The sequence below is a fragment of the Phacochoerus africanus genome, chromosome 1, assembly GCF_016906955.1.
Source record: "Phacochoerus africanus isolate WHEZ1 chromosome 1, ROS_Pafr_v1, whole genome shotgun sequence".
NCBI classification, from domain to species: Eukaryota; Metazoa; Chordata; class Mammalia; order Artiodactyla; family Suidae; genus Phacochoerus; species Phacochoerus africanus.
The window spans coordinates 145,982,737-146,005,184 of NC_062544.1; the positions used below are offsets into that span (position 1 = coordinate 145,982,737).

Below are 22,448 nucleotides of genomic sequence, written 5' to 3' on the forward strand. Positions count from 1 at the left end.
ATGTTTACAGTGGATATCTGAAGAAAAGTCTGCAAAAAGATAATCACTATTAACATTGTGTTATGTATACTTCCAGCCACTTTCTATGAATAAACACACTTCTTTAGATAAAGTACTATATAGGAGTTCCTGTTGGGAATCAGTGGAAATGAACTCGACTAGTATCCATGAGGACATGGGTTTGATCCCTGCCCTCACTTAGTTGGTCAAGGATCCAGCGTTGCCATGAACTGCGGTGTAGGTTTGAGAGGTGGCTTGGATCCCATGTTGATGTGTATATAATATATACTTTATACGCCCATTTTAAAATTGGGGGGGGTTGTTGGGTGTTTTTGTTTGTTTGTTTGTTTGTTGTCTTTTTTAGGGCTACACCCACGGCATATGGAGGTTCCCAGGTTAGGGTGTGAATCAGAGCTGTAGTCACCAGCCTAGCCACAGCCACAGCAATGCTGGGATCCAAGCCGTGTCTGCGACCTACACCACAGCTCAGGGCAACGCCAGATCCTTAACCTGCTGAGCGAAGCCAGGGATCAAACCAACATCCTCATGGATGCTATTGGGTTTGTTAACCACTGAGCCATGACGGGAACTCCTAAAATTAATGTTGTGAACAATTTCCTAGCATAAAATTTCCTACTGTAAAGATATGTTAAAAGATGCTATGATAAACATCATTGTACATGCATCTTTGTTCATATCATAATTGTCTCTTTTGAGGTAATATTGCCAGGGATAGGGATGCATACATTTAAGACTGTGAACCTTTGCCAAATACTCCCTGAAAAGGTTTTATCCATTTATTATACTTCTATCAATAATAGAGTGTCATTTTAATGTAGAAATCAGATTGTCACTCCAGGACTTGGAAGAAAGCTACAGGTTCAAAAAGCTATAGGCCAGAGAAGGCTCAGAAATAGAGCTGTCAGAGTTCCCGTCGTGGCGCAGTGGTTAACGAATCCGACTAGGAACCATGAGGTTGTGGGTTCGGTCCCTGGCCTTGCTCAGTGGGTTAACGATCTGGCGTGGCCATGAGCTGTGGTATAGGTTGCAGATGCGGCTCAGATCCCGAGTTGCCGTGGCTCTGGCGTAGGCTGGTGGCTGCTGCTCCAATTAGACCCCTAGCCTGGGAACCTCCATATGCCATGGGAGCAGCCCTAGAAAAAGGCAAAAAGACAAGAAAAAAAAAGAAATAGAGCTGTCAGATTTAGAAAACAAATTCATGGTTATCAAAGAAGAAAGGTGGGGGGAGGGATAAATTAGGAGTTTGGGATTAACCCGTATATACTACTATACATGAGGTGGATAACCAATAAGGATCTACTGTATAGCATAAGGAACTCTAGTCAATATTCTATAATAACATATATGAGAAAAGAAGCTGAAAAAGAATAAATATATTTACATGTATAACTGCATCACTTTGCTATACACCTGAAACTGACACACCATTGTAAATTGACTATACTCCAATTTAAAATAAAAATTGGAAAACTTTAAATTTAAAATTTAAACTTGTTTCCATCGTGGCTCAGCAGTAATGAACCTGACTATTATCCATGAGGACGAGGACATGGATTCCATCTCTGGCCTTGCTCAATGGCTTAAGATCTGGCATTGCCATGAGCTGTGGTGTAGGTCACAGACAATGCTCAGCTCTGGCATTGCTGTGGCCGTGGCACAGGTCAGTAGCTGAAGCTCCATTTCAACCCCTAGCCTGGGAATTTCCATAGCCCTAAAATAATAATTTTTAAAAAATTAAACTAAAATTTAAAAAGAAAGAAATAAATAAAAGAAATAAGACTGTCATAGTCATTGGGCAAGTCTTACATTTTCATTTTTCAAGTAAAGTTGCAGCCCATTAGAGCCTTCATGATGAAACATGAAGAGGTTGAAATACAAAAATGTTCATCCTTCAACTCTTAGAGCAAATGCCATGCAAAGCCAGGGACTTTCATGTCTACATATGACTAAGTACTTAATAGCTTCCTTCGTTAATTATTAAGAGTAATTAAAATTTTATATTCTCAAAAAAAAAATGGAGGACTGCCAATTACCAAAACTTTGGCTGCAACAGAAAATTTGGTGATAATGCACATTTCCTGCCACATGTGTGATAACATGGATTGCTGGAATTTGCAATATTTTCAGTAATGCTCTTTTAGGGGTAGGGGTACTTCATATCTTGAGTTTCAAATATAGCCATTCTTGTATCTGTTATACATGTTATTTGACAGGTCAAATACAGCTGTTCTTCTGGTTTTGATCATGTTGTTCATGCATAAATGTTATGGTCTTGGTCTTTTGTTTGTTTGTTTAGGGCTCCACCTGTGACATATGGAGGTTCCCGGGCTAGGGGTTGAATTAGAGCTGTAGCTGCAGCTGTCAGCCTACACAACAGCCACAGCAATGCCAGATCTGAGCCACATCTGGGACCTACACCACAGCTCATGGCAACGCCGGATCCTTAACCCACTAAGAGAGGCCAGGGATAAAACCTTTGTTCTTATGCATGCTAGTTGGGTTCCTTACCACTGAGTCACAAGGGGAGCTCCCATGCATAAATGTTATGATGTTGCCCTGTGGGGTTGCTATTTTGTTCCTCTCTTATTCTTTGTTACCATCAAATTCTCTTCCCACCAGAAGTGGAATGGATGGGTTAGGTATTATTGTGGCAGGGGGAGCAGTGCCAATTAAGTTAACATGTTTGTGAACCATTGGTCTGAATGCCTCAAAATCTCACTACACTGAGTCTAGGTTTACTTACTAGATTGGTTAGCCTAGTAAAGAGGCCTGGTGAATTACTGCCTACAAGATTATGTTTGAGGGAAAAAAGAACAGAGTGACTGAAAATAATTTTGAGAAAAAGTAACAGGAGGCTCACAGACTAACCCTCTCTCCTTCCAACTCTTGGATTTTAAAACACTGGTCTTTTGTGACAGAAAACTATATGCAGGAATATATGGCATATGAATATATACATATACATACATACATATATATATATACATACACATATATAAAACAAGACTCTATTAAATATTAGCAGGGTTAAGCGATCTCAGCTACCTTTAGCCTAACAGAAACATAACCAAGGCTATGTTGAGAACCATGTCAACATTGTTTTGTACTCAGCTCAGGCTACTCATCCACTGGCCTGCAGATTCATGAAACTCCTGATGTGACTCTGAAAGACTAGCAGAGAAGAGGAGAGAGTTCTTCCTACATGAGTGATTATCTGAGGAAAATAAGACATTCATATAACTGATTCTGCTAACAGGACCAAAGATGCTTATTTTCCCATCCAGCTCTGGGAAAGTCATGATTTTAAAAAACACAGGATTTACCCTGACAAACAGATTATGAACAGATATGGAAATCTGGTTTCCATCAATCCAGCTTGCATTTCAGCAGGAATTCTGTAATGTTACCAGCTTGAGAAAGACTGGTCCACTGCATGGCAATACATCTCCATTCCCTTATGGAGAAAAAAGGGAAGAGAAAATTAGCTAAATCAGTTCTGCTTGATTTTGCTCACATCTTTTCTGCCAAGAGTAGCAGTTACCCACCAACAGGCTCTAGAAACACCCACACACCCAGAGACATGTACAGTCAAGCAATTGTTGGGCTATAAATTCATAAGCTTGTTGTTTTCCATTATCTAGGCCTCTAGTTAAAATATTCAGTAGCATCAGAATTGGGCTCACCTCAATAGCAGAATTTTATGTGCAGTTCTAGGTCAGCTATGAATCACAAATAGTAACAGTTCACCCAAGGCTGCAAAATCTTTCCTCTGCACGTCCTCTAAGGCAGGGTGAAACAACACTGATGAGGATCCCTGACAGGCTATAAGTAAGGGTAGGAGAGAAGATTCACAGACATAAAAGAAAAGAAAAAAAAGGAGTTCCCATCGTGGCTCAGTGGTTAACGAATCTGACTAGGAACCATGAGATTGCAGGTTCGATCCCTGGCCTTGCTCAGTGGGTTGATGATCCGGCGTTGCCCTGAGCTGTGGTGTAGGTTGCAGATGCGGCTCGGATCCTGAGTTGCTACGGCTCTGGTGTAGGCTGATGGCTACAGATCCGATTGGACCCCTAGCCTGGGAAGCTCCATATGCCGTGGGAGCAGCCCAAGAAATGGTAAAAAGACAAAAAGAAAAAAAGAAAGGGACAAGGTGGAAAAGAAAGAGAGGAAAGCCCAAAAGTAATAGACTATTTAAAAGATAAATGTGAATGATTGCATGTACTGAGCTGTCATAGAGCAATATCTACCCTATGCCAGACATTGTTCTAATTTACTTGCATTATTTAATTCAATCCACATACATTCATGGCATACCTTCTGTGCGCCAGGCACTGTTCTAAGTAAAGATTATTCCCTACAGAGCCAAAGAGATGAGAATCTCCTCCTTTCTGGAACTTATATCTCAGTAGAGAAGATCTTATTTAATCATCATAATAAGGAAAAGAGATGGGAAAAGCATGGTGAGAAAGGAAAGGATAGGAATGGACAGAAAAAGAGATCACAGGGAAGGGGATATAAAGGAGATGAAGGGCTAGGTTAAGATGATAAGTCTCTATTCAGGCCTCAACTCCTCCAATATAAAGGCTTTGGAAGATACCACCATAACCAATTAAAAGAAAAGTGTGAATGTAAATGTTTGAAGAAATATACTTCTACCTTATTTCAAATGTGTATAGCAACTTGAAATGCTAACAAAGTCTTTCGGAGTAGATATCCAACAATAGTCCACTTTAATTTTTAAAAAGTCATATTTGTTTTTGTTTTGTTTGTTTTTGCTATTTTGGGGCCACACCCGAGGTATATGGATGTTCCCAAGCTAGGAGTCTAATCAGAGCTACAGCTGCCGGCCTACACCACAGCCACAGCAACAGGGGATCCAAGCCATGTCTGTGACCTACACCACAGCTCACGGCAATGCTGGATCCTTAACCCACTGAGCAAGGCCAGGGATTGAACCCATAACCTCATGGTTCCTAGTCAGATTCGTTTCCACTGCGTCACAATGGGAACTCCTAAAAAAGTCATATTTGTAATAAGCAACCTTCAATTGCACATACAACCCTTGTTTCTCCCGGCCTATTCTAGTGAATTGGGAGAAAAATCAGTTACCTAAGAAAAGATAAACCAGGGAGTTCCGGTAATGGGGCAGCAGAAATGAATCCGACTAGTATCCATGAGGAGGCAGGTTCAATCCCTGGCCTCAATCAGTGGGTCAGTGATCCAACATTGCCATGAGCTGTGGTGTAGGTCGAAGACATGGCTCGGATCCTACATCCCACATTGCTGTGGCTATGCTGTAGGCCAGCAGCTATAGCTCTGATTCAACCCCTAGCTGGGGAACTTCCATATGCCACAAGTATGGCCCTAAAGACCAAAAAAAAAAAAAAAACAAAAAACAAAAAAAAAACGAAGAAAGAAAGAAAAAGATAAACCATTTTTGACTGAATTCCTCACCAGCATCAATGATAATACTAATAGGCAGCATATTGAGGACTATCTATTTGAGGACTTTCTGTTTATTGCATAAAAAACTAACTCAAAACTTAGTAGTTTCACAACAATGAATTATTATTTCTTGTGATTCTGTAGGTTGGCAGGTTGGTTCTAGTCTCAACAGCTCACTCATGGGGCTGCATTCAGGTGGTAAGCTCAGCTGGGACACTGGCTTCACAGTGCCTCTTTCTCCACATGGTGTCTTACTACAGGAGAATCTAGGCTGAGCTTCCTTACAAAATGGCATCAGTAGTCTAAAAGAGCAAAAATGGAAGGTTTCAGTCCTCTTAAGACCTAGCCTTGGAACTGGCCAAAGACACATCTGCCACATTCTACTAGTCAAAGCAAGTTGTAAGCCCAGTCAGATTCTAGGGGAAGTAAAAAAGATTCCATCTCTTGTTGGCAGGAGTGGTGACCCTTATAATGACAAGAGTTGTTGGCAACTATTTTGTAGGCAAGACATCTCACTTGCCACATGCCAGAAACTGTATATTACCTCAATGAATCTTTAAGAGCAACTTATGAAATAGGCACCATTTTATCCCTACTTTACAATTAAGGAAAATTAGTTCCTGAAAGGTTAAGTATCCTCCAGCAAGTAGGTGGCAGATCTAAGACCAGATCTTAACCACCTTAAGAGTTCCAATCCACAACTATCCCTCAATACAAGTCAGTAGAACTAGAGGGGTTGAACCCCATGTTCCCTCTCCATTAGGGAAGCAAGAAAGCATAGTAATGAAGAGTTTGAACCAGAGTCAAACTGCCTTGATTCAAATCTTGGCTCTAAGTCTCATTAGCTCAGTTATTTTGAGCTAGTTACTTAGCTTCAAGTTCATCATCCATAGAACAGGGCTGATAACAATAGTCCAAGTCTCCACAGGGCTATTAGGAGATAATGCATCTAAAATTCTACCTGGATAGAGTATGCGATCCATAAATATTAATTTTGTTATTTCAAATGTCCTGATTAGTTTACTTTGAATCAAGCAATAATACAGTCCCAAGACCATGGTCTCCAGAGCTGTTTACCATGGTCAACCGGGGGTGTTGCTGACCAGTGATCCTGAGTCTATGCGACTTGATCATCACTGTCCCTGCTGGCCTTGCTTGTGATTCTGTTTTGCTTCTGGACCCTTGCTGCTGCTCCAGTGACTACTGCTGAGGGTCCTGCTCACTGTAGTCCCCCTCTGCTCACTTGTTACACGTTCTGCTTCCTTCTGGAGCTGCCACTTCATGCTAGAGATCTGGAGGCTGTCTGTGTTTACTTAACAACATTCTCCCTTTCTCAGTTCTCTGTTAATTCTTCTGGTTACACAAAAGAAGAACAGCTCTCAGAGGCTAATCCCATTAATACCTTGTTTTGTTTGGGGGTATTTAAAAAAAGGTTCATCAACATCCCTTTTTAACAAAGGAGTAGGAAATGGGAGTTTCCCTAATTCAGAACATTTGCTGGATGTTTCCTGAACTAACTCAGTTCCTTTTCTGGGTCTTTGCAATGTATAAGAATGATTAACCACTAGGTGGCAGGGATGTTTCGATACCCAGCTCATTAGCTTCTCACACTGCAATCTCAATTTCAGCCAAGACACAGAGTTCCTTTCAAAATGAATGAGTTGCATTTAAATAAACTTACTTATCTATATGAAGTTCAAGGTGAACAATAAACTTCAAGTACATTCTCTTGAAAATTCACTGTGTTGTTGCTAATTCTATCAGAGAATTCTCACAGGAGTTACATTACTAAAGCAGTTTTATATATAGCCTTTGGCTTGAAAGGGCATGGGAAAAGTAAACATATCTCAGCTTGTTCAGGGCACAGCCAAAGCTGATTGTTTCCCTCTCTAGTTATCATCACCTGATGAGCCAAAGGTTAAAAGTTCATGAACTTCTAGTCTATCATATCATTTTGTTAATGAGATTATAGACACATCACTCATTTCCCAATGAGGTCCCAAAAGTTTTCTTGGGGAAGATGTAATTTCAGTAGCTTCTTGAGTGAGATAACAGGTATAGGGGCATCCTTTCTTTCAATTACATCCCCACATGAATCCAACCTGCCCAGTGGAATCCCAACAAAATAGGTTACGACCCATAAAGGAAGGTAAAGAAAGGTACAAATGAGGTAGAGGAAAGGCCAGAAGCGCTGATATAACCCTCACCTTACAGTATGGGGAAAAAAAGAGATGCTGTCTATACTAAACAAAAAGATGTTCCATATATCACTTAAATTTACCTAAGTAAATTTAACATAGAGGAACAAACTATACTGGGTTGTAATTTTTTTTTTTTTCTCTTTTTAGGGCTATACCCACAGCATATGGAGGTTCCCAGGCTAGGGGTCAAATCTGAGCTGTAGCTGAGGCCTACACCAGAGCCACAGTAATGCGAGATCCAAGCCACGTCTGTGACCTACACCACGGCTCAAGGCAATGCCGGATCCTTAACCCACTGAGCAAGGCCAGGGATCAAACCTGCAACCTCATGGTTCTTAGTCTGATTTGCTTCCACTGAGCCACAACAGGAACTCCGAGTTGTAACTTTAATGGGAGGAGAAGGAAGGGGAAAATAGGATGGTGGGATGTTATCAATAGGCTAAACCTCAAGTACCCTAAGAGTTAGCACATAATGCTTAAAACTGAAAGAAAAAAAAAAAAAACAAAAACATAGCACTACAAGCATATTATTTAGAGACATGGAGGAAATCACCATGAGAACTAAAGGCAGAAGTGGCTAACAGTCCTTGCTTCTGTACAAGAGCAGAGGAAGGGACTGGCCTGGGGAGTGGCTGTACTGTTTAATTTTCTAAACATGACATTGTTTTACCCTTAAGAACAGGAGAGGATAAACAGCTACTAGGATAAAATAGATGCCTGTGTTCATGGGAGCAACTACCACTCAGTTCCTAATATGTATCACTATATCTGATAGGAGTTATCAAATTTAATCATTTGCTTATTTATGTAGGGGTTGCTTTAGTTCACCATAACACAACTAGTTAGAAATTAGAGGCTTCAATTTCCACAGGTTTGCTACTTATTCAAAACTGGCATTTTCAAGCAAGGATGCACTTTAGTCTATGTATTCACAGCAGATCACCAGGGTTTTTCTGATATGAGCTCATATACTATTACTCTTTGCAATAAATCAGAATAAGAAAGAGCAAATGTGTCCATTTTTACTTCCTCTGTAGAATTTTAGTCTGAACTTTCTTTTTTGATTTTTTAAAGTTTTATTAAAGTACAGTTGATTTAGAATGTTAGCCTGAACTATTTATTGAGCATTCATCCCTCAGCAGAACATGGGCACTTTTCACCAGCAAAATCTGCTAGGCCTGACCTTTAAACTTCCTGTTCTTTACCTTGCTTTCAAATTCACATGCAATTCATCAGCAAGTCATCTTTCAAAATATACCAGAATTTGACAATTCTCCTCACTGCCACCCCTAATATCCTAGTTTGGGTCATCATTCTCTCTCACTTGGACCACTGAAATGGCCTGGTAACTGCTTCCTTTCCTGCCCTCTACCATTCATGTAGCAACCAGATTAATTATTTTAAAATCTAAGTCATGGTGATAATGTGTAAAACATTGGTCTATACTATGTACCCACCCCATCTCATCTTCTCCCTCTCCCCCTTATTCTCTCTCCCTGGCCAAGCTGGCCTCCTAGCTGGCTACTCCTAAACCCTCTTGAACATGTTTCTGCCCTTGTCCTGGAATGCTCTTCTCCCAGATACCCAAAAGTCTTGCTTTCTCATTTTCTTCAGGTTCTGCTTTGGTACCTTATCCAAGAGGCCTTCCTGACCACCTGATATTAGATAGGCTTTACCCCTCCATCTCTATCATGCTTCATCCCCCTTTCTTTCTCAGTTTTTCTCCAAAATACTTATCATCATAGGAATGTATGTGTATTTTTCTGTATTGTCTGTCTTTTCCAATAGAAGCTCTAGAAAAAATTCTCAGCACTTTACCATTAGTGCCTGAGACTGTCTGACATGTAATAGATGTTTCAATAAATTCTGTTACTAACATGATCTGCCATGGGCAAATACTGTCTTAGGATAATGTTTCCCCACATGTGTGACCTGTTTATGAGAGATGATTTAAATAGTATAAATATATGCATTAAATAATGCTGAATCAAATGTAAAGAATCTTTTCAATATTTTAATTCATTAGATCAACAAGATCTCATTTAGTGCAATTTTGTCTCTAACATTTTATAATTTAACCTCTTAAAAAGAGAACAGACCTTACATTTATAGCCGTTTTTCTGGACAGAATTTAACAACATCATTTTGTTGTTATTTATTTATTTTTATTATTTACTTATTTTATTTATTTTATTATGTATTTATTTATTATTTATTTAATTTATTTCATTTATTATATTACCAATAAATTTATTTATCAATATTAATAAATTTATTATTATTTTTAAAAAATGTATTTATTTATTTTTATTATTATTATTTTGCTTTTTAGGGCCACACTCACGGCATAAAGAGGGTCCCAGGCCAGGGGTCTAATCAGAGCTACAAGCTGCTGGCTTACACCATAGCCACAGCAACACCAGATCCCAACTGTGTCTGCGAACTACACCACAGCTCACGGCAACGCAGGATCTTTAACCCACTGAGCAAGGCCAGGGATCAAACCTGAAACCTCATGGTTCCTAGTCAGATTCATTTCCACTGCACCAAGAGACGGGAACTCCCTCCACTGTATTTATTTATTTATTTATTTTTGTCTTTTTGCCATTTCCAGGGCCACTCCCGAGGCATATGGAGGTTCCCAGGCTAGGGGTTGAACTGGAGCTGTAGCCACAGGCCTACGCCAGAGCCATAGCAATGCGGGATCCGAGTCGAGTCTGCAACCTACACCACAGCTCATGGCAATGCTGGATCCTTAACCCACTGAGCAAGGCCAGGGATAGAACCTGCAACCTCATGGTTCCTAGTCGGATTTGTTAACCGCTGTGCCACGACGGGAACTCCCACTGTATTTATTTTTAAGGGCACCATCTATTTTAATTATATGCCTGGTAACATGTTAATCTCACTGAAATCTTACAAAATCTCTTATCATTTTGCATATGAGGAAACTGCAAGATGAGTTACCAATGAGACCAAAAGTTTCCTTTGAGGTAAAATTTACCAATTTAAATGTCTTAAACTGTACCACTCAGTGTTTCGTAGTATAGTCACAATGTGGTACAACCATCACTACCATCTAATTCCAGGACATTCTCAACACTCCAAAAAATAAACCCCATCCATACCCTTTGGCTATCATCCCCCCACCTCATTCCCCCAGCTCTGAACCACAAATCTGTCTCTATATAATTTGCCCATTATAGACATTTCATACAAAAGGAATCACATATGTGGTCTTTATGGACTTTTTTTCACTTTGCATGTTTTCAAGGCTCGTCCATGTTGTAGCATGCTTCAGTACTTCACTTTTTTAATGACCAAATAATACTGTATTGTATGATTGTGTGGTGGATATACCACTTTTGTTTATCTATTCATCAGCTAAGGACATTAGGATTAATTCCAATGCTGCTAGGCACATTCATGTCTAAGTATTTGTTTGAACATCTGCTTTCAGTTCTCTTGGGTATACCTACCAGGAGAAATGCTGAGTCATATGACAATACTCTTTTTTTTTTTTTGTCTTTTTGCTATTTCTTTGGGCCACTCCCGCGGCATATGGAGGTTCCAAGGCTAGGGGTTGAATTGGAGCTGTAGCCCCCAGCCTATGCCAGAGCCACAACAACGCAGGATCCGAGCCGCGTCTGAGATCTACACCACAGCTCACGGCAACCCCGGATCGTTAACCCACTGAGCAAGGGCAGGGACCGAACCCTCAACCTCACGGCTCCTACTCGGATTCGTTAACCACTGCGCCACGACGGGAACTCTTTTTTTTTTTTTTGTCGACAATACTCTTCAACTTTTTTGAGGGAAGTACAAACTGTTCTCCAAAGTGGCTGTACCATTTTTCATTCCCACCAGCAATGCCTAAGTCTCCAATCCACCACATTCTTACTGAAACTTGGAACTGCCTATTTTGAAAAAAACTTTTAGGAGTTCCTGTTGTGGCTTAGCAGAAACAAATCTGACTAGTATCCATGAGGAGGTGGGTTCAATCCCTGGCCTCACTCAGTGGGTTAAGGACCCAGCATTGCCGTGAATTGTGGTGTAGGTGGCAGATGAGGCTCAGATCTGGCATTGCTGTGACTGTGGTGTAGACCAGGGACTACAGCTCTGATTTGAACCCTCGCCTGGGAACCTCCATGCGCCACAGGTATGGCCCTAAAAAGACCACAAAAAAAAAAAAAGAAAAAAGAAAAAAACTTTTAACCAAATAGGTATTTTACCGTAGCTTTACTTTGCATTTTCCTAATTACTAGTGATACTGATCATCGTTCCACGTGATTATTTACCATATGTGTATCATCTTTAGAGAAATATTCAAGCCTCTGCCCATTTTTAAACTGGGTTATCTTTACATTGTTGAACTGTAAAAGTGCCCTTCTAAAATAATTTAAGTTGAAGATATGTATGACGAAATAAAATTTATATTTTAAGGCAGGACAAGGAAAAAATTAAAGGCAAAATTCTCTGTTTGGCCTCCTCCCTCGCTCATGTGCTTTACACATTAACCAGAGCTACTCAAAGATGGAAGTGCCTGCTCACCGCAAAGATCAATTTTTTTTTCCTTCTAACCCCAGCAATGTAACTTCTTAAAAGAATAGTGTACTTTCTCATCTCTGAAAGAGGTTATGGTGACTTGTTGCTTACCTGGACTATGTATCCTTGGTGAACTTTATAAAAAATATCAGTATGTCATTTTGATGTATGATTCCTTGTCTAAAAAACATATATGACAAGACTCCCCCCACCCCATCGTGACTGAGTGGTTAAAGATCCCGACTAGTATCCACGAAGATTCAGGTTCAATTTCTGGCCTCACTCTGTGGGTTAAGGATCCGATGCTGCCATAAACTGTGGTGCAGGTTGAGGACTCAACTTGCATCTGGCGTTGCTGTGGCTGTGGTGTAGACCGGCAGCTGTAGCTCCAATTCCATCCCCGGCCTGGGAACTTCCATATGCCGGTGGGTACGGCCCCAAAAAAGACAAACAAAAACAAGACAAAAAACGTATATGGCTATGCCTTCCGAGGCAAAACGATTCTCAGGGTTTTCAGAGAAATCTCCTTCCAGGGTTATAATCCTCAGTTTGGCTTAAATAAAATTCTCTTTTAAAATTCTTGGCAGTTAACCTTCCTCAAGTATTTAAAGAAAAATACTAAGTAAACAATAGTAACATACGTTAGGTAACATGTGACTTGGGGGCAAAAACATTTAGCCTCTGTGAGACTCAGTTTCGCCGGCTTTAAAACAGCGTGGCCCCTGCTTGAAAGTTGCTGGAACAAATGAATTTACGTGTGTGAAGCGCTTACTCGGAACCAGCGGGATAAACACTAACATCGACCACTACCACAACTGACGACGAGGCCAACGGCGTTCCAGATTCTGCCTGCAGGGAGTCCTGCCCCCAACTGCAGGAGCGGACCACCACCTACCCAAGGCCACCCTGCAAACATACGCTCTTCCTCCCGACCTGCACCAGAGCCCGCCCCCAGGTTGGTGCCGCTATGGCCGTGCCACTCGACTTCCGTTTCCGGGGCGCCGAGGCAGTTTCCGGCGGCGTGACCTGAGCGCGTCGGGCAGCGTGGTCCCGGAGCCGGAAGGGTCAGCGCAGGCGGCTGGTAAACGAGCGGTGGGTGGGAGTGGCCGGGTAGGGTACCAGTGACCCTTGGGAGGGAGAGTCAACCGTCCTCTTGAGACCCTGGCTGTCGACGGGTGCACTTCAGCCCGATCCACGGCGGAGCCCTTCTCACTCCTTTTCACTGGGTTTCATCAGCTCCCCTGGTTTCCTGTGATTTGGGCCCTGGGGGTGGGAGTCGGGAAACGTGGGTTTCATTCCAGCCGGCGCTACTGGTTAGCTCTCTGATCTTGGTAGGTCTTTCCGTGAGCTTCATCTGCCTTATTTGGAAGATAGAAGTCGTATCACTGATTGTGCGCTCCTTAATGGCGGGCACTGAATGTTATTTGTGTTAGACACCGTGTCCTGTCCCAGATTCAGAACAAGGACAGTGTAGGTACTCTGCGCCTAGTTAAGTTGTTTTGATTCACAAAATCTTTGAACATCTGTTGAGAGCTTTTGATCTCCACTCCCAGCTTTCTAGACCCTTATACTCCACCTCGTCCCTTATCCTACCAAATGCTCAGGTAAAGGAAATTTGGCTTACTGTTCACATCTCTCTTGATGCCCATCTTTGGATCCCAGGGCCTGGACTATCCTAGACATTCAAATATTTGTTGTCACTAGATAGTAGGTACTCTTTTTTGATCATTTTAAAATGCATGAATAACCACTTCAAGGAGAAAAATTGACATCCTTAATCAGTATGCTCAATAGCAGTATGCTATTCCCACTTAAGTCTTTCAACAGCTGCCAGAGAGAGTCATTATTCGGTTCTCATTTGGCAGGTGAGGAAATTGAGGCATTGGAGAATAAACTTTTTTTAGTCATTCGGCCTTTGAATGGTGAGGGCAAGAATTCAAACCTTGGTCTGAAATCCCAAAGCCCCATGTTCCTAACTGCTTCCTGAAACAGGACTATATGCCAAAGTATTTTTTTGTTTGTTTGTTTTTTGTCTTTTTGCCTTTTCTAGGGCTGCACCTGCAGCAAAGTATTTTTGAATGTGCTCTAGCAGCTTCTGTTTTGGGATTAACTTTTATTTATGTGATGGCTGTTATCAAGCTAGGTGCTCCCAAACCAAACATTGCATGCTGTGAAAATACTGTCTCTTTTTCTTCCATAGTATCTACATTGCTTGTTTATTAATTTTTTTTTTAATCTTTTTAGGGTCGCACCTGCGGCATATGGAAGTTCCCAGGCTAGGGGCTGAATCAGAGCTGCAGCTGCCTGCCTACACCACAGCCACAGCAGCACCAGATCTGAGCCGCATCTGCTACCTACATCCCAGCTCATGGCAATGCCAGATCCTTAACCCACTGAGCAAGGCCAGGGGTGGAACCTGCATCCTCACGGTTACTAGTCGGATTCATTTCCACTGTGTCACAATGGGAACTCTGAAAATATTTTTAATTGTAGTTGAAATAAGAGGTGATAATGTTTGGGCATGATTTCTTTATCTGTACTACTTTTGGAAGGATTATATTCAGGATCTTGGAAGCACTGCCAGTATGTCTGATGTTCAAGAGTCCACTAACCCACTCCTGGATGTGAATCTTCTTGAGAACCAGAGCTCTACACAAGTGACCGAAAGTGGCCCCAAAAGTGAGTCCGAGCATCTCCGAGTCACTGTTGGAGCCACTGTGCCTACTGGTTTTGAGCAAACAGCTGCAGATGAAGTGAGAGAGAAATTGGGATCATCATGCAAAATCAGCAAAGACCGGGGCAAGATATATTTTGACATTTCAGTGGAAAGTCTGGCTCAGGTTTGAATGAAGCAATATTTAAAATAATTTTCTAAATAGATCGTTTTATGGTTGCTTTCTAGTTTTGCTTTTCTCTGCTCTGCCCCAAATCAGGTATTTTTAAAGTATTACTATGTTTGCCATTGGGTACTGATTTGTGAGTTTGATTAGTAGGTTTGCTCTCTTTTGTAGAAGTGATCCTAATATTTCCTGAGGATGAATTTGCCACAAAGAATCTTCTGTGACTTGTGAAGAAATTCTTAGTATCTGCTACACATCTTGGAATTTACTTCAGCATCTAGCTGAAGCTTAGACCTCAGTGGTGCAGCATAAAAGCTTCATTTGTGTCAAATTTATTCTTGCTTAAAAGTAATTAGGAATCACTTAGTGTGAGAAGTGAAGGTCAGCAAACTGCCATCCCACTAGAGTGAAACCTAAGGTGTTTCTCATTACCGCATAAGTAACATGAGGGCAGGGATTGTTTTCTGGGTTCTGTGGGGGTTTTTTGGTCAATATCTTCCAAGCTCGTAGTATCTGGCATATGATAGACACACAGTACATATTTGTGGGTTGAATTGGTAAGCAAGTATTTTTCATTGAATGTTTTATTTAACCTAAGCGGCTTTATGAAGATGGGCACTACCATTATCCTCATTAATGATCAGGCTTAGGACTAAGTAATTATGCAGTGTTGCTTAGCTAATAACCACAGAGGTAGAGTTCAGACCCTACACAATGTACCCTAGGGAGCTATGAGGGTATTATAAAGCCCCACTTGACTGTCTTCATCTTTGGCTTCCCTAAATCCGGGTTGCCCACACAGCACTTCAAGCTTCTATTCTTCCATCTGTCCTTTTTCCTTTTCTCTAGGGAGAAAGAAACAGATGGGTGACCAAAAAAAAAAAAAAAAAGGAGACTGGGGAGATGGGAAATTTTTAAATACAAATTATAGATATTAGCTGCTTTAAAACCTTTACACCTAATTTTTATATTTAAATGTTGATGGTTAATGTGCTTCAAAAGCTTTCTCAGGAATTTGTTTCTAACATTTTTTTTCCCTCCCAGGTTCATTGTCTGAGATCAGTTGATAACTTATTTGTGGTTGTTCAAGAATTTAAGGATTACCAGTTCAAAGAAACAAAGGTGAGTTATCCCAAATGTAGTACCTGATTTTCAGCCATCCTCTCAAAGAGATTATTTCCACTTTTCTCATTTTGTGTTATCATTTAGCATTACTGCTATTTTTAAAATATAGAATACTGATAGGCTTTTACAGTAAAATCCAGAAATTTGTTCATAGTTCATCCCAAAAGTTTTTTTTGTTTTGTTTCGTTTTTTCCTTTTTTTTCTTTTTAGGGCTGCACTCTTGGTATATGGAAGTTCCCAGGGTAGGAGTCAATTTGGAGCTGTAGACACTGGCCTACACCACAGCCAGTCCAGCAATGCTGGATCCTTAACCCACTGAACGAGACCAGGGGTCAAACCTGAGTCTTCATGGATACTGATTGGGTTCATTACTGCTGAGCCACAACAGGAATGCCCTGAAAATTATTTTTAAAGATCATTTTTGGAGTTCCCGTTGTGGCGCAGTCGTTAACAAATCTGACTAGGAACCATGAGGTTGTGGGTTCGATCCCTCGCCTTGCTCAGCGGGTTGGGGATCCGGTGTTGCTGTGAGCTGTGATGTAGGTTGCAGACGCGGCTTGGATCCCGCATTGCTGTGGCTCTGGTGTAGGCCGGCGGCTACAGCTCCGATTGGATCCCTAGCCTGGGAAACTCCATATGCCACGGGTGCGGCCCTAGAAATGGCAAAAAGACAAAAAATATATATATATATATATATTTTTTTGCAGGGGGTAGGGAATGGGTAAAATGAGTGAAGAGAGTCAATAACTACAGACTTCCAGTTATAAGATAATTAAGTCCTGGGGGTGTAATGTAAAGCATGGTAACTGTAGTTAATAATAATTATTGCATATTTTCAAGTTGCTAAGAGAGTAGATCCTAAAAGCTCTCATCATAAGAAAAAAACTTTTTTGGAGTTCCTGCTGTGGTGCAGTGGGTTAAGGATCCAGCATTTGTGTCTGCAGTGGCTCTGGTTGCTGCTGAGGGGCAGATTTAATCCCTGGCTCTTTGCAATGTGTTAAAGATCCGGCGTAGCCACAGCTGTGATGTAGATCACATCTTCAGTTCAGTTTCGATCCCTGGCCCAGAAGCTTCAATGTGCCAGGTGTTTTGTGTATGGCCAAAAAAGAAAACACTTTTTAACTACGGTAACTGATAGTAACTAGACTTATTGTGGTGATCATTTTGCAGTGTATATTGTACCAAATCATTATTTGGTACCCCTGAGTTGAAAGTATGTTAATTGTACCCCATTTTTACAAAAGATGAAAGACTAACAAGATAAAGAAATAAAAAATATTGAAAAACATAAAAACTTATAAGAAATTTGAGTTCTTTTGTGGTGCAGTGGGTTAAAGACCCAGCATTGTCACTGCAGCAGCTCAGGTCACTGCTGCAGTGCGTGTTTGATCCCTGGCCCAGGAACTTCCAGATGCCTCAGGCTCAGGCAAAATAATAATAATAATAAAATAAAATTTAAAAAAAAAAAACAAAAACTTATAAGAAATAGAGCAGATTGTTTGACTTTCTTACAAAAGATAAAGACACTTTAGATGAGCTTTGCTGATATATATAGTTTCAAAATAGAATTGCTTCCAGGCTGTGAACCAAAGAGCAAGTGACAGTTTATGTCATCTACAAATAGCACTTTCTCTCACCATTCTGCTTTTGTCCTGCTTTCTTCTGTAACTTGTTTTTTTGAAATAAAGCCAAAGTAATATCTAAATACTCTTTCAGTTGTTAGGCACCAGCTTTGTCCCCAACTTGTATTTAGTATCTGATTCGTAAATATTAAGGTGCTACCTAAGATGAAGGCCAAAAATAGATCTCAGTGAGGCTTTAGTATTTTTCCACATTGCTTTTTTGGTCTGGTTTCCAGCATCAAATGTTTGAAAACCTTTTTCTGTTCTATTGCCTATATTAGAAATGATCTTTTTAAAAAATTATGATAATGCTACCTAATACTCTAATTTTTATTTATTGGCAACAGATTAATTTCCAAAACATTATTCAGAAACCAGCCAAAGTGCTATGAACCTACAACCTGGGGAAAAAAACAGACCTAAAAGAATTTAGACTGAGGAAGTTCCTTTTGCGGCTCATCAGGTTGAGAACTTGACATAATGTCTGTGAGGATATAGGTTCGATCTCTGGCTTCACTCAGTGGGTTAAGGATCCAGAGTTGCCACAAACAGATGTGGCTCAGATCTGGTGGTGTTGTGACTGTGGCGTAGGCCAGCAACTCTGATTCAGCCCCTAGCCCAGGAACTTCCATAGGCCACAGGTGTGGCCATAAAAAGACCCCCCCCCCAAAAAAAAATTTAGATTGAAAATAGATGATGATTTTATTAACTAAAAATGTAACTTTCAACAGTAGTGTTATAGCCCTTAAGCCTTCAGATAGGCATTGCCAACCAAATCATGTATAAAACTGGTAAATAACAGGCTACTCTCAATTTTTGCTATTAAGGATTTCAAAATTTTAATAGTGAGTTCTATAAATGAATACATGTTAACAGGTATTTTAATTTTTTTATTTTTTAATTTTTAGTTTTTTTCTCATTTTAGAGCCACACCCACGGCATATGGAGGTTCTTGAGGTTCCCAGGATAGGGGTCTAATTGGAGCTGTTGCTGCCGGCCTACACCTGAGCCACAGCAATGCCAGATCTGAGCCTCATCTGTGACTTATACCACAGCTCACGGCAGTGCCTGATCCTTAACCCACTGAGCGAGGCCAGGGATCAAACCCGCAATGTCATGGTTCCTAGTCTGATTCGTTTCCGATGCACTACAACAGGAACTCCTGTTAACAGGTATTTTTAAAAACTGTAAGTTTTCATCTTAAATTCTTGCCTCCAGCCTAATAAGGTTTGTTTGTTCGTTTTCCTTTTTCAGCTGCACCCACAGCACATGGAAATTCCTGGGCCAGGGACTGAATCCGAGCCACATCTGTGACCTACGCCAAAGGTATGCTGTGCCAGATCTTTAACCCACTGAGGTATAGTGGGAATCCCTAGGGAATTATTAATATTTTCTTCCGTTTCTATGTTTTTGCCATCCTTGAGTTTGTATTGTTTTGAGTGTTTTTGATTTCTCTAATTGGAGGTGAATTTGATTCTATGAAATAGTTCTGTATGAACCAGGTTTTCAGAGCTGTCTTGTAAGTAACTGCAAAAGAGGTTGCTGGTGGAAGTCCCAGAAGAAGACGAGCAAGGATTAAGGCAGATTTTCAGATCCCAACAATGGCAACTTCTCTTGTATTTGACCATGAAAAATTAAGAAAAATTGTTAAGCCCATCACTTTGTGGTCTTTTTTTTTTTTTTTTGTCTTTTGTCTTTTTTGTCTTTCTGTTGTTGTTGTTGTTGCTATTTCTTGGGCCGCTCCTGCGGCATATGGAGGTTCCCAGGCTAGGGGTCCAATCGGAGCTGTAGCCACCAGCCTATGCCAGAGCCACAGCAACTCGGGATCCGAGCCGCATCTGCAACCTACACCACAGCTCACGGCAACGCCGGATCGTTAACCCACTGAGCAAGGGCAGGGACCGAACCCGCAACCTCATGGTTCCTACTCGGATTCGTTAACCACTGCGCCACAACGGGAACTCCACTTTGTGGTCTTAAACTGCAACAAGCGCTCAGTAAAACCTTGTTTTTAAACATTTGCTTCTAATTTTCATTCTGTTTTCCATCAGTTGTATTCTTTGTTGCATTATATTTTCCCATGTCTTATAAAAGCCTGTTAATTTGATCATTCTAATGGGTTCTTTTATTTTTAAATATTCAAATGATATGAATTTTATTAGCCTTTTTATTAAGTATAAAAACAGGCTAGTATCTGTGATTTAAAAAAATTTTTTTAACTAGTTTATACAAGCGCTTAGAGCAAAATTGTAAAGACTGAAAAGAAATACAGTGACGAGAGAGATTCCTCTCTTCCCATACTATGCATTTCCCTCCTTGGAGACAACAGCTATTACCAATTTCTTAGATCACCTTTAGAGATATTTCTTTAATATGTGTATTTTATTGACATATTTACACAAATAGAGGTATATCTTACATACTGTTCTGTGCTGTGTTTTTTGTTATTTATCTTGGAAATCCTGCCAGTGTCATTGTTGGATTTGACTGCGTCACAGTTTAATCAGTTCCATTTTAGGACATTAGGATTTTCCACACTCTTGCTATTATAGTAGCCTAGTGAACATCCTATATACATTTCTATACATTTTCAGTCTGAGGGTCTTTTTTTGTTGTTTTGTTTGGTTTGGTTTGGTTTTTTTGGCTGTACCTGCAGCATATGTAGGTTCCCAGGCTAGGGGCCTAATCAAAGCAACAGCTGCCAGCCTAAGCCACAGCTATAGCAATGCCAGATTGAATCCGTGCCTGTGACCTAGACCACAGCTCATGGCAACACCAGATCCTTAACCCACTGAGCAAGGCCAGGGATCGAACCTGCAACCTCATGGTTCCTAGTCGGATTCATTGACCGCTGAGCCACAATGGGCACTCCTCTGCTGGATAAGTTTATCACATTGATATGACAGAAATGTTTGGCCTTGGTTCTGTCACATTTATGTTACATATATGCTGCTTTCTTTTTCTTTCTCTTTAAAAGCTTGTTATATATGTTGTCTTTGCTTTTTCCACATGCATGCATTTTAAAATATTTGGAGGGTTTATATTTGTTCTCTAGCTGTTATCTTTTTTTTTAATTTTCTTTTTTTATCTTATCTATTCTAGCTGTTACCTTTTGTAAATACAACGTAGTATATACTATTTACACAGTATTTTGTGAATCTCTAAGAGCAGTGATGAGATTGGCATATTTTTGGAGTTCCCTTGTGGCTCACTGAGTTAAGGATCTGACATTGTCACTGCTGTAGTTCTAATTACACCTATGGCTTAGATTCAGTTCTTGGTCTGGGAACTTAACGCATGCTGCAGGCATGGCCAAAGAAAAAAATGGCGTATTTTCTCTCCTTCCCTTAGACCTTCCAGTTTTTTGTTTTTTGTTTTGTTTTTGCCACACCCATGACATTTGGAAGTTCTCATGCTAGGAATCGAATCCATGCCACAGCAGTGACAACACCATATCCTTAACCTATTGAGCCACCAAGGAACTCCTCACTTTCCAGTTTTATAATTTTATTTTTTTTTCCTTTTTAGGGCCACACAAGCAGCATATGAAAGTTCCCAGGCTAGGGGTCTAATAAGAGCTGCAGCTGCCAGCCACAGCCACAGCCATGCAGGATCTGAGCCATGTCTGCGACCTACACCACAGCTCCCCAGCAGTGCCAGATCCCCAACCCACTGAACAAGGCCAGGGATCGAACCTGCATCCTCATGGATACTAGTCAGATTGTTTCCGCTGAGCCACAATGGAAACTCCCTATAATTTTTCTTAGTGTTGACTCATCATATACCTTTAAATCCTTTAAATATACGTCTTTAAAAAAATCAGCCTTAGGAGTTCCCAGGTGGTGCAGGGGCATTGTCACTGCTGGGCTCAGATCACTGCTGTGGTGGGGTTCAGTCCCTGGCCCAGAAACTTCCACATGCCACAGGTGTGGTCCCCCCAAAACTGTGAGAAAAAAAAAAAACACATAAGGTTTAATTTTTATCCTTTGACCTCAGAGTGTAAAAAAAGAGGATATAAGTGTGCCTAAATTACTTCCTGTTTCTGTTACCTTTACCCTTCAACTATGTGCCCATTTATAACATTTACTTTTTGCTTTGCAGCCATAATCCCTATATTTGTTTTTTTAGTCCTACAGTTAAATTGATGATAGGCACAACTCCCTGTCCTTTAGTTACAGTTTTTGTCTCTTGAATGGCACAAGTTCAGAAATGTGTCATTCGCATTTTTAATTTTTTAATTTTTATTTTTTGTCTTTTGAGGGTTGCACCTATGGTATATGGAAGTTCCCAGGCTAGAGGTCAAATCAGAGCTGTAGCCACCAGCCTATGCCAAAGCCACAGCAACGCACCATCCAAGCTTTGTCTGTGACCTACACTACAGCTCACAGCAACACCGGATCCTTAACCCATTGAGTGAGGCCGGGTATCAAGCCTGCATCCTCGTGGTTACTGGTCAGATTCATTTCTGCTTAGCCATGATAGGAACTCCCACATTTATATTTGATTAATAGTTTAAGTTTAAAATTTGGAGTCACACTTTCCTTCCTTAAGAATGTCATAAACAATGTTCATTCTCTTCAAGCATGAAATGTTGCCATGGAAAATCCTGAAGCCATCCTGTTATCTTCCCCCTTATTTGTTGCTTGCTT

At 40.7% G+C, this 22,448-nt stretch overlaps 1 protein-coding gene across 5 annotated transcripts in view; it reads left to right on the plus strand.

Moving 5' to 3' along the window:
• Nucleotides 1-13,220: 13,220 nt before the first annotated feature.
• Nucleotides 13,221-22,448, plus strand: part of THUMPD3 (THUMP domain containing 3) — a 28,806-nt gene continuing 19,578 nt past the window's right edge. For 2 of the 5 annotated variants that reach the window (XR_007134898.1, XM_047779947.1), the window contains exons 1-3: nt 13,221-13,293; nt 14,765-15,052; nt 16,097-16,174. Coding sequence is in view for 4 of the 5 variants with exons in the window: in XM_047779947.1 (XP_047635903.1) it covers nt 14,798-15,052; nt 16,097-16,174 (333 nt within the window). In the remaining variant the exon portion in view is untranslated. The other 3 variants (XM_047779964.1, XM_047779954.1, XM_047779973.1) reach the window with 3 other exon arrangements.